The 24,751-nt window shown below is 45.0% G+C and overlaps 2 protein-coding genes across 2 annotated transcripts in view; both read left to right on the top strand.

Moving 5' to 3' along the window:
* LOC119445628 (uncharacterized) overlaps positions 1-15,474 on the top strand; it is a 24,246-nt gene extending 8,772 nt beyond the window's left edge. The window contains exons 4-8 of the mRNA XM_037709890.2: positions 5,170-5,865; positions 10,021-10,200; positions 10,283-10,379; positions 10,458-10,560; positions 15,295-15,474. Of these exons, the coding sequence (XP_037565818.2) occupies positions 5,170-5,865; positions 10,021-10,200; positions 10,283-10,379; positions 10,458-10,519 (1,035 nt within the window). The 3' untranslated portion in view covers positions 10,520-10,560; positions 15,295-15,474. The remainder of the gene's footprint in view (positions 1-5,169; positions 5,866-10,020; positions 10,201-10,282; positions 10,380-10,457; positions 10,561-15,294) is intronic.
* Positions 10,522-24,751, top strand: LOC125944308 (uncharacterized). The gene is made up of 5 exons (XM_049664671.1): positions 10,522-10,560; positions 15,063-15,120; positions 23,034-23,291; positions 23,426-23,511; positions 23,566-24,751. Exons 1-5 carry the CDS (start codon positions 10,522-10,524, stop codon positions 24,121-24,123), a joined length of 999 nt encoding a protein of 332 aa, XP_049520628.1. The 3' UTR covers positions 24,124-24,751.

The following is a 24,751-nucleotide window of genomic DNA, read 5'->3' as shown; positions in this document are numbered from 1 at the left end:
CATAACCTCTTGTCCATGAACACCATGTGTTCATGGACAAGAGCTTAATAACGAAGCGTGTTTATATGCGATTTCAATGTAACGAAATTTCACTGCCGCTGCAAGGGAATCCAGAGACAAATAAATGGAAACTTCCCTCTCAAAACTTCCCTCTTCCCGCCGAAGTCGACCAGCGTCATGTTCCGATAAAGTTCAAGTGTGATAGGATCCTATCGCACCCCGTGCACTGTGTGCTTCAGGTGCACGTGATAGCGTGCGAGGGTGAGACAAGATGGTTCCTTCACAATTACTGCCTTCCAGCGCGAGCAAAGGAAAAGAGAGGGGAGCGAGCTAGTGGTAATGCGATCAAGCGTGCGCGAGGCTGCGGGGAGGGGGGGCATAAGTTCATGTGCGTCTCAATTTCTGGCGCACGCCTCGGCAGCGGCTGTGCATGGCTGTGTGCGCGGCCAAGCGCATACGCAGCCGCGCACCCTGCTTTATAGGTAATCTGCCATGTGTGCAAAGAGTGGGTGTGCTGAGACGGCGTGGCATCATGTAAGCTGTCATCCCGCGCGTTTAGTATTGGAGGTTGCGTAACCTCTAGTTTCGGAGACCCGTTGAAGTGAGAGGCAGGCAGATCAAACATTCACTCCTTTCTGCCGGTGCTTTTCATGATAACGTCGTCCTACTGCGGGCGGCGCTATCAGTGGATGTGAAAGTATGGCTGGCTTCGCTTAATTCGTACCGCCTATGTGAAGATATCGTCGATGTGGCATGAAACCATATCATTCGTCGCCGACTTCCAAATTCACTCTGGCGGCATCGTATTCTAGCGTTGCCTACCAGTTCAACTTGGTTTCGGTTTCCCATTGCTGTTTTTAATCGACAAAGAACGTTTCGGGTCGCTCGGGCCATGCACATATCCTTGTGCCTCAACGATTTAGATTTTTGCTTAGTGGGCACGTCAAAACTTTCCGCTAAAATGCTCTGGCCAAAGAAGCTGCTGACCTAGGCCGAATTCGAGAAGCACAAATGTAAGCTTGCCGATGGTGCAAGAACGACGTGTGCGTTGGCGTCGGCAGGATGTTGTTATTTGGGGGGGGGGGGAGAAGTGCCCCTTTTGCACCCCCCTGCCGACGCCCATGAACGTGTGTCTTGGGCCGCTCAGGCCCCTCCATATCGGCATGCGCTGGCCTCTTATGTCGCAACCATTCGTGCAGCACTTCGCATTATGTAGATGTCAACTACAGTTCAGTCTGCCGAATTTTTTGGTGACTTCAGATTGTACGTTTTCCCGGTTAGTATGTATTTTCTTCCGTTTTTTCCCTAAAATATATGAATCTGTGAGAAATTCGGTGCACTTTTCATTATTTCCTGCAGTACAAAAAAGGTTAATTAGTGCTCGAAAGCATTATATGGCCATTTTGCGCTGTTTTCCATTGCCCCGAGGGAGCTCTACATTACACTAACTTTTTATTTGCCAAAAATAAGGGGCACATAATTGGTTAGGTGCAGGTAAAATCTAAGTGTTTCAGTTAATTACGGCCTGTGTAATAAATTACGTATGCAACTGCTACGGAGCATTGTGAGTGTGTTTTACAAGTGGTGCAAAATATAGCCTGCTACCCTGGCATAACTGTGCGTGCCACCGAGATCAAATTTTCTAACAAGGTGGAATGATTTGGCAAATACATGTGCAAAAGTAAATGCATGTGGATAAAATACAGCTTCTGCAAAAAAAGTTTCTTAAGCAAGTATTTAAATGTCATACTGCCATTATCACCTGTGCTTCGCAGTGTTGCGAGATAACTCTATGTTGCATGAAGATTTGGTGGAAATGGAGGTCATGTTGAGTGCAATTTGTGGGGAAACTTTAACGTTCCTCACCTAATCAGAAGCGTAAATAATTGCTAAACTTCCTTTTTTTTCTTATTTTCATGTGCCGTATGAGGTTGTACAGTAAAAGCTCGTTAATTCGACCCTCGTTAATTCGGAAAATCGGTTAATTCGGACACGTCCTTTGGTCCCGGCAGGCGTTTGCATTATTTAATGCAATGAAACTCTCGTTAATTCGGACGTATTTGGCCGCACATCGGTTAATTCGGACAACTCTTGGTGCTCGGCGAGCGCGGAGCGCCGCAAATGTGCGACGCCAACGAGCCATAACTAGAGTGTACTCTACCATAACGGCGTTAGCGTCCACCGAAACGAAGCGACGGAGTTCGCATCGCCATAGCCATCAGTGGAAATCGTATACGGAATGACAGCAACGCCAGAACGCTTCGTGCCTATTTGAGCCTTTAAAGCTTCTATTCTTGCGTTTGCCGGCGCGCATAGCACCGCGTTGGCCGCGTGCCTTCAAAACTGCGTAGTCGCCATCCGTGATCGTGTTGATAGCGGCCGCGGTTTCATCCGCAGCGGTTGCGGCAAAAAGTAGTTTCGTTTTCACTCAGTGTCCGTGCCATCAGGGAATGGAATACGAACTCCTTGAAAAGAAAAAAAAAAAGAAAAGAAATTTGAGCCAGTCCACGCCGCCGCGCGTTGTTTTCCATCCTTCTCCGCATCGCCAGCCTCGCGCGCCTCTGTCCCGTTACCCTTCCGCCCCTCCGAACACGAATGGTCCGCGCCCATAGCTCTACGCTACGCCACCCTCCGAAACATGAATGAACCACGCCAAAACAAGGTTAGCGTCCACCAAAACCAAGCGACGGAGTTCGGATCGCTGTAGTCATCACTAAAAATCGTACTGGAATGACAACAACGCCGGAAGGCTTCGTGCCTAGCTTGCGTTTACCGCCGCACATAGCACCGCCTTGGCCGCATGCCTTCATGACTGCGTAGTCACCATTCATGATCGATTGATAGCGGCCGCGAGTTGGTTTCCCCGATGTCCTTGGTGAAATAAATGAGGCAGCGTGCTTATAAATAGCAAAAACAAGCAGCACGCTTAGGGTAATATGTAGGCAAATTTCAGTGTGCATGGGTTAATTATGGCCTTGGAAATAAATTATGTATTCAAGTGCTCCGGAGCATTACGACTGTATCTTACAAGCGGTGAAAAATTCAGCCCGCTACCTTGGCATAACTACAGATACAAAGTTTAGCGAACATGGGGGGCAGCACCATGGAAAATTTGTGAGCGAAGTTAAATGCTTGTGGATCAAATACAGCCTTTGTAAAAAAAATGCGTAACCTTGCACTCGGCCACGCAATGCTTGAAACAACGAAGCTGGGCGGTCGTAGCCCAGCATTTTCTGGAAGTGTGCATGAACTTTTAATCTTATTACTCATGATGATGATAATTTTTTTTCGTGCATCTCGAACTTACGGCCGTCACTGCGCGTTGCATAGTGCAGCTTGCAACACCGACACCGCGTTCCGATGCCGACACCGCGTTCCAGGATACCCGCTCCGTGAATGCGTCTCTCTCTCTCTCATAGCGCGCAAAACCTCTTCACCTCGCAGAGCACGAGTGTACGAACGCATCAGCTGTGGACGAAGACAACGACGCTCGAACACAATCATATGGTTCGCATAAATGCATGTTCTGCAAGCGTAGCTGTATAGCCTAGTGGTTACAACGCTCGCTTCGGGACCGGGGGTACGCGGGTTCGAATCCCGCCTCGGCAAGAAAGTTGATTTTCTTTCTTGGTAGTTTCTTGATATGCACCACAAATTACGGCTGGCTTAAACAGCTTCACTGTCAAAAAGTTATTTAGCAAGTGCTTTAAAGCTTGATATCGCCATTTTACGCTGTGTGTTCCAGTGTCCCAGGGCAAGTTTAACCTGCAGAAACATCTTACAGCAAAAACTCTTTAATATGTACCCCCTTAAAACATAGCAACGGTTAAAACGTAGTTTTAACCATGCAACCTAATGCATTGGCTGACTGCTTAAGCCGTAGTGGCTCGTATCTCTACCGGTTAGTGTGTACCACGATCACTTTTTGTCGTGTAAAGCTTAACTGCCCCGCCTCAACTCGCAGTGCGGCAAACGCCAAGATCTTCTGCCCTTTCGGAAAGTAGGGAAACCGTTCGACCAATGATTGCCAGTTTGGCTGAGTGTGGCTATGCCTATACGGATAAGCTTTGGAAATGCATGGTGGCGTGGCGGAGGCTGCAGCAGAGAATATAACCACTGACGGGCATGCCAGTATGACATCACTGCCAACAACAATTGCGATAAGCATCTTCAACTACCTGCTCAGCAGTGCATGCAGTGCCGTTGCAAGCCTACTGAACGCTTTTACTAGGTGATAGCCCAAAAGCACCGTCGTTCACTGCCGTGTCATTGAGTGGGACTGCTTCAAGCGCATGTCGCTTGCAGAAACAAAAGCAGCCCACCAGTGGAACAGTAATTTTCTTTAGCGTCGCCACAGTACCAAGAAAAAATAAATATACAAGAAAAGGAAGGAAGGCAGATTTCAGCGGTGCCTCCTGTTTGGAACTCATTTGATGCAACAGCAGCTGTAAATTTGCAGGAATAAGGTCTTTATTTTGAGAATAAGTTTGTTACACGTGGTTGTGATGTCCCGACAGGACAGCGTCCTTCCTGACTATGAAAACGGATGAAAGAGCCAAGGAAAGCTATTCACTATAAACCCTTTCTTGGTTTAAGCAAAATAGGGTGTCTTGTGTCATTTATTCTATAGTGGTATTTTCTTTTTTTAACTTTTGAATTACAGCCCAGTGCTGATGTGCCCTTGCGTATGCAAATATCGCAGGTTTTATAGAAGGGTAAGCTTGAAAGATTTGACATAATGGATTTGCAAGCGGTGAACTATGCCAGGTCAATTGTTATTGGGCCTGCTACCAGCAGTAGGATGGTTTAGGCAGGCAAGTGCACCCTCGTTTGTGGAGTACCGGTTCTTGGACAGCCACCGTTTTGGGAAAAATTTTCTCTTGCAGGCTGACCATTGTGGCTAGCTACCTGCAGTGTAACAGAAAGCTGGTAGGACGCGGCAAGTTTGTTTTCAAATTCTGGGATGCTGTTGTATCAAAGCAAAAAAAATGCTCTCGGAATGCTCTGTGCACGCTTAAGACGCAAATAAAACGTATGAGTTATTATACTGGAATACGCACTGAAGGATGAAAAGACTCGTGGTCAGAGTTATGTTTAGTGCAGGGATTAAATTCGGATATCACGTTAACATGCACTGCTCAATTACTTTCACTGCCACCTTCCTTGCAGGCCGTTGAGAGCATCATGGACGCTTCAAATGAGGAGACACTTGAAGCACGGATGCAGGACTTCTTGCTCTGGTTTGGACTGGAATCCACAGAAGAAGCAGGCCTTCTCAATTTCAAGGAATACTTTCTGCACCACTATGCACAGCGGGCTGAAAGCTGGGCAGCCTGTGTTAGGAAGGCTGCTGGGATCAAGAAAAACATGCACCTTGGGGCATTGCATAAAGTGCTCAAGCACTGGCACTCGCAAGGAAAAACGAAAAGAGTAGACAAGCTGGTATCAGTACTCCTGAAGGTGACAAGGGATACAGTATTCGACCACCTTGCAAAATTTGTCGAGAACACAGGAATCGAATTTGAGCATTGTACCACAATTGGACACACCGAGGGCCTGAATATTGAACCTGATCAAATCAACAGTGTGGCCTTCTGTCAGTGGACAGTCCATTCACAGATGTACGCTGCGACTACGTATTCTGTGACCCTCGAAGGCACGACATGCAGTGATGAATGCAGACTAGGGTGCCACGAGTGCAAAGTCTGCGTGCACAATGTTGCGTGCTCTTGTGCAGATTACGAGTTGCGGAGGAACCTGTGTAAGCACATCCATGCCGTATTTGCAAGCAGAGCTGCAAGGAGCTGCAGTCCATACCCTGACGCAGGTGATGTGGGCTTGATGGATATGCCGGATGAACCGCAGGTAAGCTTACAAATGATTTATCGAAATCTTGACATTAGACCCACTAAATGACAGGTTCAAAAGCACACTTAGACCCATTATAAGCATTAACGGTAAAACCTTTTGTGGAGAATTCGTGTTCTGGAGTGCTGCTTGGCAGCAGAAAAATTTGCATCTTCAAACTCGATATTAAATTTGGAGCCTCCGTATGGGAAACCTTAAGAGCTGCTCTAGGCTGAAAAACATTGGCATTTCTATTGGGCGGAGACAAAATTCTTTTCGGGGAGTTGCAGATAAGTCTGAAATGGTCCGGCCCATGCAGAAATAATTTTTCAGTAGGTGCAACAGCGGTCGCTCTGGTGTCCCAATGAAGTCACAGTGAGGGCACGGCGCTAACGCGCCCTCTGTCATCCAAGTCCGTTTGTGGAGAACAGGAGGATGTGGCGGTCAGGCAGCCACATTAGCTTACTTGTTCAAGGCTATCCAGAACCATTCACCTCTAGCCGCTCCTATGCGTGAATGGATGCGCTCGTTTCTGATGCCGGTGCTAATTTCCCCAAATTTCGAAGGAGCGCCATACGCAATAGTCTGCAGACTCGTGGCAAGCGTGGGAGGAGGCAGGATGCCCCATCTCATCATGTTCACTGTTGCAAGCAGGGCGCATCCTCGTATCTTGACCCACTGAAACATGCTTCATGTCCTTCACGTTGCATTCACTTGGCTTTATTTTGTGAGCCGATGACAAGTAGTTAGGACGGTCGAAAAAAAAACCGCACTGCCAGCGAAATGCGGAAGCCTGCAAGAACAATAGACATAAAACCGCTGCAAACCGCGAAGAAAGCTATGACATTTGGCTTGTCGGAGCACATCTCGCCCTCACTAATCCGAGCTTTGCCTCCCTAGGTCACCCTACGCATGCACGCCTCATGCGAGCAAGTTAATTCATGGGGTTGGCAGGCGCCTGCTCAGTGATACTGCTGGTAGCTCATTTCAGGGCAGCGCGGCATGTAATTTGAGCCGTACTAAGCAATTACTGCTGCTAAAATGTCCGTCACTTGTTTTTTTTGACATTATTGATAGAAATCTGAAAATTTACAAAATATGGTATGATATCACCATTTTTTGTACATCGTGCTCATAGAAGAGCGTGTAAACGATGGGACCGCGCCTGCCTTATCATCTGCAGTGGTGCTACGGAAGCGGCATTTTCTTCTTGCCAAACCCCGTGATGCTATCATGCCGCTTGCATGCGCTGCCACCACAAAGCTTCCCCATTTAAAATACTTCTTTCTTCATGGTCCTGCCTTCCTGTTGCTTTCGAGGAGGAGACCATAAGAATTCAAGCAGCTGCTGTTGCAATTGCGTGTACAGTCAACTTCTGTTAATTTGACCCTATAACGACACCAATGAGGTTCATCGAATTATCCGGGGGGTCGAATTGAATTCGATGGAAAAAAAAATGCCTTAACACACCACTGATTCATTTGGCAGTATTGTCCCAATCCTAACGTGCCCCTGAATCAAACTTGCGCCCACTTTCTTTGTGTCCAAAGTATAAAACTAAAGTAGAAATGATGAAGCTTCTAAACAAAGTTGAAATCTAACGTGCACCCGATTTTTTAGCGAGAAAAATGCACAGTGGTGTAATATGTTTTGCACAACGGCGATCGGCTCCCTAAAATCAGCTTTGCTGCAATACGTTTGTTTCTGTTATGCAGTAAAACATACAAATGCTGTGAAGGCAGTTTTGGTATTGGGCTGCTCCGGACCGCTGTCGGTTGCACTTCGCTCCTCGAAGAGGCAGGCAGAGTGAGCTCCTGAAAAGTGCTCTGCAATGTAGTGAACGCGGTTTAAATCATGGATCCAGAACCTCAAAGAGGTGTGATGTGATTCTAATGCATTTCTCTTGCATTTACCACTAAATTGCCACCGAATGTTTTTTGAGAACCAGGCAAGTACCAGTGCCAAGTAGTGCATTGAAAAATCCGGACCGTAAGATGAGACCTTGTAACTAAATTTTAGCACGAACAACAGCAGTAAGCGCACTTTAGTTTTTTTAGATGATCTTAAGGGAGAAATGTAGGTTAGGATACACAAAATGCATTGGTGGTATGTGATGCCGCCTGGCAACTACTGATTTCTGTAATTTGGTATCTTTATTTTACTGGGTTTGGGCAACATGCAGATTCTTTACATGCGTAAACTGCTTTGAACGGTTCCAGGTTCCTGCAGCACATGCAAATCGAAACCACCTTCGTCATCTGCTCACTCCAAAAGAAACAATAAGAAATAAATAAAAAGAATGCAACCAGAAGATGCAGTGCAAGTAGCTAACAAATACTAGTTCATCCACTACTAATGCTATGGAAACAAGTAATAAATGAAAATCAAGGCTTAAATATCTTAAACACTGACCAGTTAGACACTGACCAGTTAATGCTACCATTCACTTTGAATCCCAGCACATTTTGAAAGTGGATGTTTCGTACGGGTCTTGCTTGGTGCATATCCTGGCATTCAATTCCATTACAGTGTGCTGAGTTGTCTCTGCACTTTAGTGGCAGCAGACACATCCATCAACCAGTCATAACTTTCACAGATGGAGGTAGTGCGATGCGGTTTGTCTGTGAACCAGTGGTGCGACGATCAGCCCCTGTAAATGGGTGACGGCTGAGTTTTCAAGCACGGAAAGAAGTGCAGGCAACTTTCCTGTCAATGCTGTTTCAAAATAGCAGCAGTGTGAGATTCTCCGAGAAATCGGATATTTGTTGGTGCACTAAATCATCAAAATAAAAAAGAAGAGTTGTCAAAGATAAGTGAGGAAGAATATATACGCTGTACTTCTCATTACGAGAGGTCTGTGTTCAAAATGACAGTCCCATTATTATGAGTCCCTAGTGCCCAAAAAGTATCTTTCCTATAATCCCAGACTTTCAGATCGTGTGCATTCGTGTACCGTTCTTTTTTGTTGTCCCTGCCTGTTTTATTCTTTTTTCTTGTCTCTATTCCTGAAAAACTGAAAGAAGTAGAATGAAAAAGAGACATTATTTCTTAAAAGTGACTACGTATTTTGACCTTCCACTGGCTTTGTTCACTGCTGGCTGACTTCTTGTCCGAGTCTTTAGCTAGCTGTTCCCTGATAATGTGAATGCAATAAAGGCACATGGTCAGGAATCAGATATGCCTCCAGAGTTGCTCTTCCCGTTCACTAGCAAAGTATGAAACACAATTCCTTGACTACTTTGTTTGCTTACATGAGCGCAAATTGCACTTTGTCCTTTTTATCTTCACTTTCCGTAATACACTGCAGCAAAGCACGACTAGCTTGGCAGTCCTCGGCCAATACTGAACTGAACTTAATGCTACGCTGCGAAGTACAGAGTGCAGTACAGGAAAAAGTTTGATAAAGCGCATCTTTTAAGAATTTTCTTGCACTTTACCGCGCCATATGCATGCTCCTTTAATGCTTTGAAAATCCCATCTATTTTCATGCTAGTGAAGCAACAGGTTGCTGAGCTTGCCGTACTATTTACAATTTTATGCATTTAATCATTAAATGCGAGTGCAATCGTATACACAAGATTTCTTCAGTTAAGGCAAAAGCTTCCATGCATAAGCAATAAGATAGATCTGAGGGGAACTGCAGCACCCCAAAGAACTCCGCTCTTTTTCAAAGGTACACTTTCCAGCAGTGTCGTGATCATCACATCTCAACATCTTCCATGTTTGATGTACAGCTGCGCCACCTATAGGCCGTGAAAGTTGCGGGTGTTCCACAGTCACAGGGCTAAAAACAGCGTGTTAATGCACCATCTCGTGCACGTTACCTGTGCAGTGAAGATTTTGTGGACCATGTTGGAGCGTGTAAATCAGTTCTATAAGAAATAAAACAAGAAAGAAGAAATAAAAGGGGGTGGGAAGAGGTTCTCAGTACGCCGCTTTGAAAACATGAACCATTTGTTAAGTGCCGTACAAGAATTTAGCTTAGTTCAGGCGACACGTTTCAGGTGCAGTGCTCACTAATCATTGCCGAGTTCACTAGGGTTGTCGAGTTGATGGACATAACGTGCCTTGCAACCCCTACTGGAAATGCACCCATATAGCCTTTGTGACAGATTTGCATATTGCAAGTACACATTAACGGAGCTGTGAATATTGCTCTCCTCTCTGTTTTAGTGGACGGCCTTTGAAGTTGAAGCGTTTCCTGATGTTGGAGCCAATGTGGAAATTTCGATGGATTTGAAGCAAGACGTGTTGGATATTCCAAAGACTGATAGAAAGGAAGCGCATTGTTACTTCGGCAGTGAATTGCTGAGTGACGACGGGTTGGATATTTCAGACTGTGCAACACGGGAAGTGCGTGTAATTACTTATGTTGTGAATTTTCTTGCAGTGTGTGGCAGGCAGACACTAACTGTAATTATGTGTTACTTTCTAGGAAGCGTTAGGATGCCTGAGCGACCACAACTACTGTTGGGAACCTTACGCTGGGACGCAGACTGAGGAAACCGCTCCGGCGATAGTGCATTCACAAGGTAACATTTCAAACTGGACAAGGGATTTGCTGAATACACGTTGCAATGGAATAAACATTTGATGTGGTTGTATTGCAGCTGTGCAGGCAAATATATTACTGAAGGCAATGGAAACAAGAACGCTGGGAACGCAAACTTAGTCATGGAGTTGGACTTCCAGATGACAGGTTGTAGTCAGCAGGTATGTCGTTCAACTCTTTAATGTCACAGAGTGATGCACTGAACAACACTGACTACAGCTGTGGACACAGACAAGATGTGTGAGCCAGCACGTTATGGTTCACTTCAGTAACGTTTAATTAACTTTACTTTCACTTTGGTGTGCTTGTTAAGCTTGCTTGTTGTAGTGTACTAGTAAATACTTCCCTAATTGCATCTCTTCCAACAGACTTGCTTCATGTTTCTTTAAAGGGACACTAAAGAGAAACACTTAACCCGTTTAGATTGATATGAGTATTCTTGCAGAGCTCTACTTTCAGTGATTTCGTGGTAATAAGTTGTTTATTAGAGGAGAAAATGATGGTCTAAGTTTCGTTTTCGAATTTTGCACTGAACATCCAGGGCCAATACGCCGATGTGATGTCATGGATTGCAAAGCATTTCTTTGAAATATGGCTGTGTGGTTCAGTAAATGCTCTTGAAATTTCCCAAGTTCAATTTTTGGATCTTATAGAATATAATGCTGTCTATTCTTACTGATGAAAACTGAACTAGGCCTGAGCAGACAGCGCCAAAATTCATGATGTCACGGTGAGCTGATGCGGAAATTTCAGTGCGGCGTCACGTGTCTTTCGTTTTTGCCTCTATGCCTCTAGTGTGGCTCTTGTCGTGGTAAGAACAGTTTTTTATTTGGTATTATGGAAGTGTAATTTACTAACACAACTAAAATCGTTTTTCTCTTTAGTCTCCCTTTAAACTTTTTGGGCACCTCCGGCCGGCTGCTGGGAGAACGGCTGGCTGTGGCGCGTGGCACGGTCCGCGCTCTCGTGCGCACGCTCGGAACATCCAGTGATCAGAGCTAGCCCCTGGTTTCGCAGAGGGAAAATTACATCTGGGATGTTGTAGCATCTCGGTGTCTTTCTTCAGGGCCATGGCTGAGTCCGAGAACCCATGTTCCCCCAAACTGCACGAGAAGCCCACACTGGTGTCAGCAGCTAGTGAAAGAAAATTACGTTTTGAAAGGGGCTCTGAACCACGTTTTATTGAAGTGGAGAAAAGCATTTGAACTGAAAATAGGCTATTTCATAAATACTTTGCCAAAAGAAGTACTTCAATGGGTTCAGCAGAAGCGGAGTTATTGGCAATCAAACACGGCCTCCGCTGTTCTCCCGTGCCTTCTTCAATGCCTTGCACTGCAAAGGCTACGCAGAGTGGGGCGTGGCCTTCTTAATGTCATCGTGGCACACAGTTCAAATTTTATTTTGGATGTGAACGTAGCTTCCGTTCTTGGTGCCTATGACACGCTAAATGTAAGCCTCAGCGAGCCGCAGTGTGCTTAAACCAGTGGACTCGTGGCGGCACCCCGCGGTGGCCGCTGCGTAGTTCACCACAGCAGCCAATAGCAGCCGCGTATAGGAATGTGCTTTATTCTGAAATAAAGCACCAAGAAAAGAGTGAGGATCATGGCTTCTGTTGAAACGAGAGCGTTTGAGAGAAAGGTGACTTCGCGCTCCACTTGCGAGCTCCATGCACTGCGTGCGACAGCAAAACTTGGCTGAGATGTTCACAGCAGCCTATGCTACCCGCGGACTATGTTATTTCACCAAGCCAGAGGGGTGTTTAGGGGCCCCTTTAAGATTTGCTGCTTGAGCTCATGAAGTTATGGAAAGCATGCTGGGTCACCTTCAACAAATGTGCATTGTTATACACTTTCTGTGGGCATTTTCTGTGCTCTTGTGCGCAAATCAATGCAATGGAGCCAACGTTAAGTTAGAGGGAAGTACACCTGGGGCACTGTTTTGTGTGGCTGGTATCAGCTTTGTGGTAGCCAGCCCAGAAAGCGTGCTGTGGCTGCCAAGGCTAGCCAAGGTCGAAGTGGCAGCAGCAGATACATGCGCCAAAGTTGTCTCGTCCAGCTTGCCGTCTCGCGGCAGTGTGTTATCTTTCCATGTTTCAAATCTGACAAGTATGGAATGTGCACAATGAAATCTTTGTGGCTTTTCCGCAAAGCGTGACACTTGATATTCATGTCAAAAGCCGATGGGCTATCTTGTGCGCTTTGCTTAGTGCCACAATCGTGTATGCTTTGTAAACAGTTACGGTTGAACCTGGTTTTAATGAACAGGTTATAATGTGCTAGAAATAATATGATTTATCCGGTAATTCGATATACCCAAACTCCGTTATAACAAACTTGTATAAACTTTCGTGATGTGTTTGTAATATGCAAATTTGCTATATTCAGTGGAGATGAGCAAGGAAGGAATTAGGGAAAACATAATTACGTGTAGTGGGCAATAATTTTTGCCTGCGACTTGGAACTGTTTCTTAGTATCACTAAGAATGATGTTCTCGAAGCGCTAGGTTGTGTAGGATTTTGTAGAGCTGCTCCAATCCACTTTCTTCAATGGCATCCTGAAGCGTGAGGTGATGCCCTGAGCAGACGCTTTAGAGTTCGGTATGTACAGTGGAATCTCGTTGATACAATCTTCATGGGAACCAGAAAATAAATTGTATCATGCGAAAGTCATATTATTCAAAGCAAGCTCCAAAAAGTATGAACATAGGTGTATTCGGTGACAAACTCAATAGCAAAGGCTCGTGTGGTATCAAATGATACTTCTCCATGATCACAATAATCGTATAAAAATACATTGCTCGTATGGGACGTTGGCCGGGAAAAAAGAAGTGTTCCCCTGAATAACGTATTATGCAGAATCGTATCAATGAGATTCCACTGTATAACCAAACCAGTATCGAGTTTCTTGTGAGGGAGTCATCTTGCATGATTATCATTCAATAAGTTTTGCACATGTTCAATACAGAGGATAATTTATTTTTTCTGGTTTCTTCAAATTGGGGATCAACTGTATTAGATTTGAGCATAAGCATTTAAAGGCATAAGTTAGAAAATTCTGGCAGAACCCATCTCATGATGAATGTCAACATTAAAGGGACACTAAAGGCAAATATTACGTCAAGCTAAAGTAGACTAGTGCTCGAGAATCTATAAGGTGTCAATATTATTGTGAACAGAGCCTTAGTTATACAGAAATTGAGGTAAATGCAGGACACAGAGACTCCCCCGGGACATTCATGTACTTGCCCGATGACGAAGGCACTCCTCATTTAAATTCTGTCGCTAGTAGAGAACCACTTATTTAAAAAAAAAAACATCATTTTATTGCAATATAAGAGGGAAGAAAATGCTACTTGTCCATTTATATTTCATTAAAAAAAAACTAATTGACAACCCTTGACAACGACGTGGGCAGTTGAAAGGTTTCGTTTTCTCTCGACCTTGCGCCGCCCGTGCTTTCGCATTTCAGTAATTTCGTTATCGCGTAGTGCTGTGCTGGTTTTGCTGGCTCGCAAAACTCACACAAACTTTAAGTAGCAGGGAATTTCACTTCCATGTAATGTCGCGGGATGCTTGAACGGTCTACGCCACGCCACTTGACCAAAAACAGCTGCAGTGGTGAATCCACTGCTCTGTCTTGGCTCGGTTTCTCCAGGACTGTGAGTTTGCGTTTTGTGTAAAAAACCTTACTGCCGTCTGTTGGAGGCTGTGTTACTCACCGACGGCAGCAAAGGGCGGTGATGGTGTACGCAACGTCAGCACGAAACAAGTGTTGCGAGGTTTCTGGAATGCTATTTAAACAGTTCATGTCGACTTATTATGTGCCTTTAGTATCCCTTTAATGTTATTAGCATTGAAGCAATGTAGCCACACACCGTATTGCCAAATTCTTCACTTCTGTATAGCTCACTTCAATTTTCTGTTGCCAAAATCTTTCTCTCATTTCTGCGTAGCTCAACACTCCTCACTCAAAGCACACTCTGCTCTGTGCTGCTGCGATTTCTAAAGGCTACGGGACTGAGTGTCTTTCTTTAAAGGGGAATGGCCGGCCGCGGTCATTCGAAGCGCGCCGCCGCCGCCATCGCGAGCATGGATTCGAGTTCTGGTGCCTCTACCAGCGATGAGTACACGTCTGAAGACGACGACCATTCAAACTAGGCAAGTAATATTACCGCTTACGGTTACGAGCCTTCCGCGTCAAGCGACGAAGAGCAGGCGGCCGTGGATGTGCCGGTCAGGTTTTCGCAAACCGTAGCGCGAAGATTTCGCTCTGCACCAGACACTTGTGCAAGAATTATTTGTCATTTCCTCTGTAAACTTGCTTTTTCAAGAGCGCACGCAGGTGAGGCAGCTGCGGGGTACTTCAGCACTGCGTGGATGACTGAATAGTAGTTTATGCCGTCGGCGTGAGCAACTGCTGTGAGGTATCAGTACCTTCGAGACTCTCACGTCCACGTCGCCAGCCGCCCGACAGATGGCAGCACCTGTCTGGCCTTCTCCCCAGTTTTTCCTGCTTTTAGCCTGTGGAGAAGCAGAGCTGTGTGTGTGTCTGCCTCGCTGCCATGTAGGGCTGATCTCGTGAGTCGCGCTCTCGGTCGCTAGCCTTGTATTGTTTTACAATGCTTTGCCAACATTTTTAAAGACATTACTTCGTTCGTGCCCAGCCTCAGACATCTCGCCCCAGCCTCGCCCTCACACTGCTCAAGAAGGCTGCAGTGGACAGTATGACATATTTTTCACAGCAACTTTGCTGGACCGTAGCAGTGAAATGTAATTACGATTGCATGTTCTTGTGTGGCTATGTTTCTGCAGTTCATTTGAGCATTTCTGTTTGTAATTTCTTTCTCATCAATAGTGAAGATTGCTTGCATCAACTGTTTACTTCCTTTCCTGCAGGTTCTTATTTCCTTAACCTTTTTTCAAGCCACCATGAAGATGTGGAGTCACATTTGAGCAAAATTCCTCTCTTGTGCTAGAGTAAAGACGCACCAAAAGCCGAAGCTGATTTTCCCCCATATACAGTGATTAAAAATGCTCAAAGACTTATTGTAGCAGCTGTGTGCTCTTCTGATTTTGGTGATGTTATGTATAGCTGTTTGCCATATCCACTCCTGTAAGCAATAGATAATAAATTTTTAGAGTGTTAGCTTTTCTTGACTTGTTCTTCACTTTCGTGTTGGCGCCGTCCGCAACGGAGACCTTGGCAGCGTGCCAGACAGTGCATCCATTAATGGAAAGCACATGTGGTGCGTCCATTAGTGAGATAGGACAGTTCGGTCATGTGACGGAAACCTTTGTTCACTGTAACGCCACAAGATGGTGTCTCCCACTGGGCATCACGGGCAGCGGAACCTCCAATTGTGCCCGCAGTATTGTGGAAGTTTTGACGTGGCATGGTCATGCCTCGCCTTTTTTTTGTGAGTAGGTGGCAGCATGTGCATTTGTCGCTGCGTTACATTGACCAGGTGTTGTTTACAGGAGCGCTGGCACTGCCGGCTTGCTTGGCGTACTTCTCCACGCCTGGCTGGCGGAATGATAAGGTCTTGAAGGCGGCAATACATCTGACCAGGTAGTTGTACATTCCAGGTTTCTGATAAAACAGTTGCACTTCACCTACACTACGTTGGAAAGACATTCAAGTTCTGACAGAGTTTATCCCACACATTGGGGGGGGGGGGGGGGCAAACATCAACAAGCAAAAATGGGTGACGACAACTCGTTTGTCATTGCTCTTGGTGCATTGCAGTGCATCTGCAATTGATTTTCTGCTCACAAATAACAACAAATGGTCCCAAAAGACACCTACAAGCATGCCGGACATTGAATGCCCCACTGGGCACTATGCCACATGCCAGTATACTGCTTCTGCACTCAAGCAACAGTTCCATTTTTCTTGGCTACTGGTCCAACTATATGAGAATGAATGCAACACACGTTTTTGTTAGTCATTATTCCAACACACACCCCAACTGCTTTCAAGGCATATCTGGCAGTTATTTCGTCAGTAGTGTTGACTTTTTAATAAGATAGCAAGACATTTTCTGGTCGCCTTGTACAACAAAAAAGAGGGCACCGACATGACAATTGCTTGACACTCAAAGCATGGCGTGAAGTGCAACCAGTCCTCTTATGCAAAGTAGTAATAATGGGCATCTCAAACACCACTCTGGCAAAAAAGCAGGACTAAACGTAACATATCATTTTTGTGTACCGGCCATGAAATGTTGGCATAAGGAGCAGAAAAGCAACTGAATGAGCCATTCCTGGTATCGTGATCCTTTTACAGCAATATGAATGTAACAGGAGGACAGAGCAGTAATTTTTCATCCCACAGTAACAAGTTGTGCCAACATATGATGGAAACAGACATCTGTAACATTAAAAGACTTATTGACAGCTCAATATGCCACGGTGCCAATGCACAAAGCAAATAGTGACATAGGCACAGAACTATGATGCTGATAAAGAAGTAAGTAATGAAATTGACAGCAGGACATCGTAGCACAAGTTGCTTGATAGTATCAGCGTTAGGGGTTGTGCAAAAGACATTCACACAAGAGACAGACACGTGATTTGGCTGTCCCATCTATATCATCAGGATGTCTGTTTTTGCCGAACACGTAACTCTGGCATCATATTCCTCCATTTCTTCACATTTCCTGCTAAGACCACAGCATATGACCACAGCTTCATGGAACCGCTGGTGGATAATGGGCGATTTTACCAATACAGTGTATGTCCAAAACGCATCGGGACTACAGTTGTACAAGAAATGATTTCAGACATGTAAAATGTCTTGCAGTTCCTTAAAATATAACACCCTTCTGTGTCAACACGCTGCTACCAGCTCTTCTACCTCAAATGGCATGGTCCCTGAAAGTCTGCAACCGGAATCTCCTCGAGGCACTGTGTTGAAGCCAATTGCACTCCTTCCACCGTCCTATATTGATGCCATCACACGAGGGAAACATGAGTGTGCAATGTGACATCACAGACAAAGCAAGCACCTAGGGCATAGAAATGTGCATCTGCAAAGAAAGGGTTCAGTACAACCAATAACTTCAAAGATAGTGATGACACCAATTACAGAAGCTCAAGAGTATAAAAATCTCAGTATAACGTTATATTCATTCCTTCATTACAGGGCAGACATAGCAAATGTTTGCAGTCGGCTCGGCTCAGTTTTACTTTACATCAGGAGAGTCAGCATTTTTCCCGCATGTACACTACAAATGATTTACTTTAGTATCTTTCATAGCCATTTAACCTACTTTAATGAGACATGGGGGCATACATATTCATTTTACCTAGATCCGGTGATCAAGCTGCAGAAAAGAGTGCTTGGAATTATGTCCTTCTCAGGTTATATGGAACGCACAGAACTGATAATCAAAAATATAAAATTATGCCATTCCTCAATGTTAGGGACTTCAAAACAGTGTGCTCAGTTCATGCCATACTTTCAGACTAACCCTTTCCAAGTAACATTTTCATCAGGCCACACAAACACACAAGGACACAGTTGAACAGAAATTTTAACATACCATCTGTCAGCAACTTTTATGGTAGGCCTACGGTTAGCCTACATTGGAACGAAAATATACAATAACCTTCCAAAAACAATAAAAGAGTACATGATTTTTTTGTGTTCTTAAACCAGTTATGATTTATATTGAATATGTTTCAGTGGTTTTATATTAACTGATTTTGCTATTGTTGGTGTACTCTTGTGCTTTAACAAATTTATTAATATCGTGTTAACAATGGTAGGAGTGTGTGTAGTTACAAATTACATTAGCTGTTAACCTGAGTTGCAATGCTGTTTCGTATTAATTTGCATGTGCCCAGAACTAGCGCTATTGCGGAGGGCCCAGGTCACTTTCAGAAAGGTTCTGTAACCATGTATAAAAATGAACTGATGATAATGATGAAGTCACAGTGACTATTCTTTGGGACCGTCACCTCGATGATCTACTTAATTTCTCCACAGAAGAGAGCTACAGTGAATGCTACCAGTTATAGTTACATTACAAACTAAAAAAAAAAGCCTGAAGGTCTCTCAGTAGCTGTTTTGGAGCATGACAATACGTGGCCACACTCAGCCCATTGCATACTGCGCATTATCACACTGCTGCTGGTTCGGGTACTGGGCCATCTGTTTTACTACCCTGAAATGGCACTCAGAGATTTCCACCTCTTCAGACCACAAAACCTACAGAAGCAACCTTGGTGATATTAGATTCTCAAAAAGGTTTTTTGTGTGCCTACATTATCTTCAAATACCCTAAAAAAGATAACCAATCAAGCTGATCATGCTAAAAAAGAAACATACTACGTACAATGAATACATCTACCTGTAACGTCACAGCAACGTGATTCGCAGAAAAATTTCTAGCAGTCTCTGAGCAGACTGAAAATAAAGCACAGCTGTGAAATGATGACTGTGCACAGGCTCAACAAGTTGCATTTCATGCAAATACACATTTGTAACAAAAAACAAATATTGGAGAGTTGTAATGTGACTGTGCTAACAATGTACAATGTGGAAAAAGCAAAGCACAAAGAGGGATAATGCACCTGACATGTTTCATTCAACACAACCTTGCATGTAGCCTCTGTGGAATCAACCTGAGAAAGCAAAATTTGGCACAAAAGTCAGAACACAAACAGATGAGGCACCGTTTGTGATGAAAAAAATGAAGTTGCAACAAAAATTAACTTTCGGGAGCTGGTCCATCGTCATGGTAGCAACCATAGTCTCCTATATTTTCCTATCTCTTTCAATGGTGCCAAGATGAAAGTATGACAACCATTACGCATAGTTCTGGCATTGGCATCCTAGACCATCCGCTCTGTATGTTGTGCTTGGTTCTGTGTGGCGATCCAAGCTTTTCTGGGTCTCATGTGCTTTAGTGGGCCTGGAATAACACATTAAGTTACCAGCATATGGAAGTACATAAAGATCGTCCAGATAAATGACAAAAAAAAAGCCTTTTTGCACAGTGGCAGCTTGAAAAAGTAAGTGAAAGAGCGGAATGTGCATATGAAAATCTTGCAAAGTGAAGCACTTACCAGAAATTATTACAATAGGAGACAAAAAAGACCATTCTTTAATACACAATTCTCTATTAACAGGGTGTCAGAGTTGAAGTATGAAACAGGTATGGGCAGGCCATAACTTGTATTCCTGTGGTTCAGAGGAATGTGGTCCAGCCAGTTATTTCAGAGAACTGGCTCAATGGCGTGCGCAACTTCCCATTTACTTGCCATTTTAGTGGCTGGTCCCGGATACACTGGTCCCAGAAGTAAACCAGTCGAGTGAGAAAATTCTGGCCATTGTTCTGCAGCCACCTAAATGAGAGTGGCCCTCACACGTTCATGCCGTATATTGACCAAGTAAATCTAGTCTGATTAACTGACCTCAGAAGACATAAATAAGCTGTAAATTATGATTCAAATGTAGATTGTGCTTACATTTTTAAGAGTACTTCCAAAAAACTCAGCCATTGAACAACCCTACATCTCGCGCTTTTGCATCACTTGGCAGCATCAATGCTTTCTTGATTAGCTGCCTTGTCCACTGGTGCTGTACCTCTCGGCATAGCTGTGCCACTGCCCCCCATCCTCGGTGTGCGTACGAATGCTTGCTACTAGGATAGCATTATAGCAGAATCTGTTCAGCCTATGACCACAGGATGCTAGCAACATAAAGCACATCTTCTCACATGATACCAGTGCATGTGGGTACACCATGCGCATCTGCGTGGGTTTACGAGATGGTAGTACTGCACCTAATTATTCATCTGCAGCCCATCACGTCATTCACACAGAAAACGTCATTGGTGGCAGAACAAATACAGCAAACACTTCCCCTTTATGGCAGGCAAAATGACGGACGAGGCGTGGCACACCCTTGCACATCACTTAAAACAGGTCCATTCCAGAAAAGCATACTGTCAGCTTTGAATGACAAAAATGATTTCCATACCTGTAGTGATGACTGTGCAGGGAGGTGGCATTTCCTGCAAGACCTCACAAGTTGCGGGAGGTTTTCCTCGAACACAATAATCTTGCGAGGACATGGTTCGATGGGAGCACTGTAAAGCAAATTTATGTGCCATTACACACAATCGCTTTGTTTCCATGCAGCATCCTCTACACTTTTCCTTCAGATGGCAGGGCTCTTAAGAGGCATTACTTGAAAATTAATTTTTAATGTGAATATCTTGAGAAACCTTTTATGCTTCAAGTACCTGTATTAACTAACAAACTTGCAAATCTGTAAGCCATGTATAGAAAAAAAATTAGCTTTGAGCCATGAGGCACACTTGTGGTCCTGAGTCCTCCAAAGATGGCTCATACATAGTGTCCATTGGGCCATCCTGAAAAGTCAGTGACAGTTCTGGTGGCTTAAGTGTTGAGCACCGCTGCTGTTTGTCCTCCGGGATCACAATGTCCACAAAATCACACTCGGTCTGACAGTCTGCAATGGAAGGTTAGAAGGTGCTATAGATGTGCACATATTGAGGCTGAAGCTAAAGAGTCAAGAGCATAAGGGCACAACAGCTCTGCAAAAAGCATATATTCAGCAACAATTATAGTTGTGGCACTGCTTCTTCAGCCCTTGCCTGTAAAAAAAAAATGTAAATTTTATGAGAGGGTCCACACCAAAAAGAACCATCTACACCAGGTCTGTTGTTTGAGAGCATTGCACTGGAAAACAGTACTGTCTGTGGGCATATTAAAACAAAAAAACATACTATGAGAGTTATCAATTCACAGATCGGTCAAATAATAGTCTGAATCGCACTCTCCGACCAAAAGCCACTTGCAAACAAGTTGTCCCCATAATTGATACTTCCCTTGAATGCATTAGGGAATTAAAGTGGACACAAGATGTAAGGACACGTGTAATGGAGACGTCTCATTTAAAAGCGACTAATTTCTTTATATATGATGCATACAACGAAATGTTTAGCTTCACACAAGATAATATGAACAACCAAATCCAAGCTGCATACAGAGGTGCTGAAAAGATGGCGACATAATTAATTTTTTCTGCTAATATTGCCTTACATAAACATTTCATGGCAGGTGTATGAGCTGCCTCCACATTCCACACTATGTGCACCCACCTGCATTAAAACACAGCCCCCTATCAAAGGATCAAATTAAAGTCCTAGGTAAAAAAGCTAGTATTTTAGTCCCAGCCTCTTACAACTCCACACAATGCACCTGCCTTAGCTCAGTGCCATAATATAAAAGTTATTTTTTCTTGGGTCTTTGGTTATGACATGTAGAACAATGAGGTGGCCCATCAGGTGGCATGCATATTTTTCAAGAAGTGCTATGCTGGTTTGGTTTGATATATGGGTTGTATGTCCCAAAGTGACTCGAGCTATGAGGGATGCCGTAGGGGAGGGCTTCGAATAATTTCGACCATCAAGGGTTCTTTAATGTGCATTCATATCGCACAGTACACAGGTCTCTGGCATTTCGCCTCCTTCAAACTGCAACCGCTGTGGCCGGGATTGAACCTGCCTCTTTAGGGTCATCATCCAATCAGCATCCAAGCACCGTAACCACTGAGCCGACGGGGTGGCAGAAGCCCCATGCTGACAGGCACCTATGGGCTGTTACCCAGATGATACACTTAATAACGCTAAGCTGCACCAGAATATGGTCATTCCCTATATCCGAGCTCAGCAATGCTCACTACTGGCATATATGCGCATATATGTGCATACATGCTCTTAGTGTATTTTCAGTGAATGCCAGATATGTTAGCTCATTTCATACGCACCCACAGTCCTGTTTGAACCTTCTGTCTGCACACCAATGCTTCTCATTTTTGGACGTATTGTAGCTTGTGTCGTACCTGCCGCGGTAGCTCAGTTAGCTAAGGCGTTGCGCTGCTTAGCACGATATCGCGGGATCGAATCCCGGCCATGGCGGCCGCATTTCGATGGAGGCGAAATGCAAAAATGCCTGTGTGCTTGCCTTGTAGTGCACGTTAAAGAACCTCAGGTGATCAAAATTAATCCGGAGCCCTGCTCTAAGGCGTGCCTCATAATCAGAACTAGTTTTGGCACGTAAAACCCCAGAAAGAAGAAGAAGCTTGTGTCGCCTTCAGTGAGACTTGCACAGCGCACTGAGTCTGGGAGTTACATGTATACATGGGTTGCACCGACGTCACATCCGGTCGCCGTGAGATGCCTGTCGGCCATGCTGATGCGCCACTGCCGGGCTACTGTTTGCTTACCGCCGCCTCTGTCAGCTCGCATCGTGTTGGTTCGCAACCACTCGCAGCTTCAATATGGTTTTCTGCTCAGTAGTTGGCTGCTCCAACCGTAGCGGCAGCTCCAGGCAAAAAGAAGAAGGCGACTAACACACACTTCTTCCGAATTCCGAGGATCGTCGTAGACAGGTGCGAGCGCTCTAAGACGCTCAGCACAAATTGGCGCACGTTGTGGCTGGCTCGCATTAATCGAGCCGATCTGGACCCCCGGAACCCCAATTTACGTGTGTGCGGAGCGCACTTCGTGACAGGTAAGAGGCTTGTGCCGTGAACTAAATGTTCGCGAAAACGTGGGAAGCAAGGACTACATTCTGAAGTGAATGTTTTTGATTCGCAGGGACGCCATCCGATTTGTTCGATAGCACGAACCCAGACTGGGCCCCGTCGCTGCATCTCGGATACAGCATTAAGCAAGCAGATGCGGATCGCTACGAGCGCAGCGAGCAACGACGGCAGAGAAAGCGACGTGCCGAGGCCGCTGAGCCGGCCGCGCCGGCCGCGTCGGAACAGCCGTGCGGCGTTGCCGCAGCCGTGCCTGATGTTCCCCCATCACCACAGCAAGCCGAGGAGGTTGACGCCAGAGAAGAAGAAACTGGTTAGTCAGTCTTGTACCATGCCTCCATAGCCTTAACTAGCTGCCGTCTTTTACATTCCAGCCCTTCGCCGGCTCCTTCCACATGCCGGTTTCGCCCGGCTCCTTCCACCTAAATGAGAAACATTCTCTTGCAGGTGTTTATGTGCAGACTGACATGGCCATGAGCGACATCAGGGCGTTGGAAGAAGAATGCATCAGACTAAATGACTGCTTGTACACTGCACGTTCAGAAAACGAGTACCTTGCAATGTCAGAAGAATCACTCAGAACTTAGGAGCCTAAGGTAGCTTACTACACAGGGATGGCAAGTTTCACAATGCTGCTCGCGGTTTTCAAACTGCTGGAACCATTTATAGCCCATGGTGTCAACAACAGCTTAACAAAATTTCAAGAGTTCTTCCTTTTCCTGATGAAGATCAAGTTAAATCTTCAAAATGCTGACCTCGCCTTCAGATTCAATGTGTCCGAATCAACTGTGTCCAGGATTTTTGACAAGTGGCTTCATGTTGCATACTGCCGTTTGAAGTCCCAAATTTCATGGCCTGAACGAAGTGCTCTCCAGCGTACCATGCCGCAAGCTTTCTATGATACATTTGGCAGCGATGTGGCTGTCATCATTGACTGCTTTGAGGTTAAGATCGAAAGGCCGTCATCATATTTGCCGAGGAGTGAAACTTGGTCGACATACAAGGGAAGCAACACTGCAAAGTATTTGATAGGAATTGCACCACAGGGTGTTGTCACGTTTATCTCTGAAGGATGGGGTGGTCGTATAAGCGACAAGCACATCACAGGAGCACTGCGGGCTACTGGACAACTTGCTTCCTGGTGACGTTGTCCTTGCTGATCGAGGTTTTAACATTGCTGACAGCGTGGGTTTCTACTGTGCTCGCTTACATCTGCCAGCATACACTAAAGGTAAAAAGCAGCTATCGGCAGCAGAAGTAGAAAGTACAAAGAGGCTCGCAAATGTGAGGATTCACGTGGAGAGAGTAATTGGACTTATTAGAAACAAATTTTTGCTGCTTAAGTGTGTTGTACCAATTGACTATGTGACATGCCGACAAGGTGATAACGTCACTCCACTAGACAAAATAGTGACTGTCTGCTGTGCGCTGTCAAATTTGTGCCCTTCCATTGTCGCAGTGTTGAAGGAGTCAAGCACAGAGCACGCGCCTGTAGGTGTTGACGAGTGCCCATCATAGCTTGTGATTTATGCACAAGGTCAAGAATCGGGTGCAGATTCAACGAAAATAGTTCATTTCTGCCTCCTCTCACTAGCCATTCAATTGGCATTTGTTCAGGGGATGGAGCATATATGTCCCCTCATGCTTGATTTCTGATGGTGTTCGAGTTCTTTATCCATGTTTATTTTTCATCAGCCGCAAATCAGGTACTTGGAGATTAATTTCAGCAGTTGCCGTGGCTGACAGATGTTTTCCTTTCGTGTTTGCTTTTTT

Source organism: Dermacentor silvarum, chromosome 3 (genome assembly GCF_013339745.2).
Source record: "Dermacentor silvarum isolate Dsil-2018 chromosome 3, BIME_Dsil_1.4, whole genome shotgun sequence".
NCBI classification, from domain to species: Eukaryota; Metazoa; Arthropoda; class Arachnida; order Ixodida; family Ixodidae; genus Dermacentor; species Dermacentor silvarum.
Note: the sequence above shows the minus strand (reverse complement) of the source record. Positions and strands in the feature narration are given on the sequence as shown.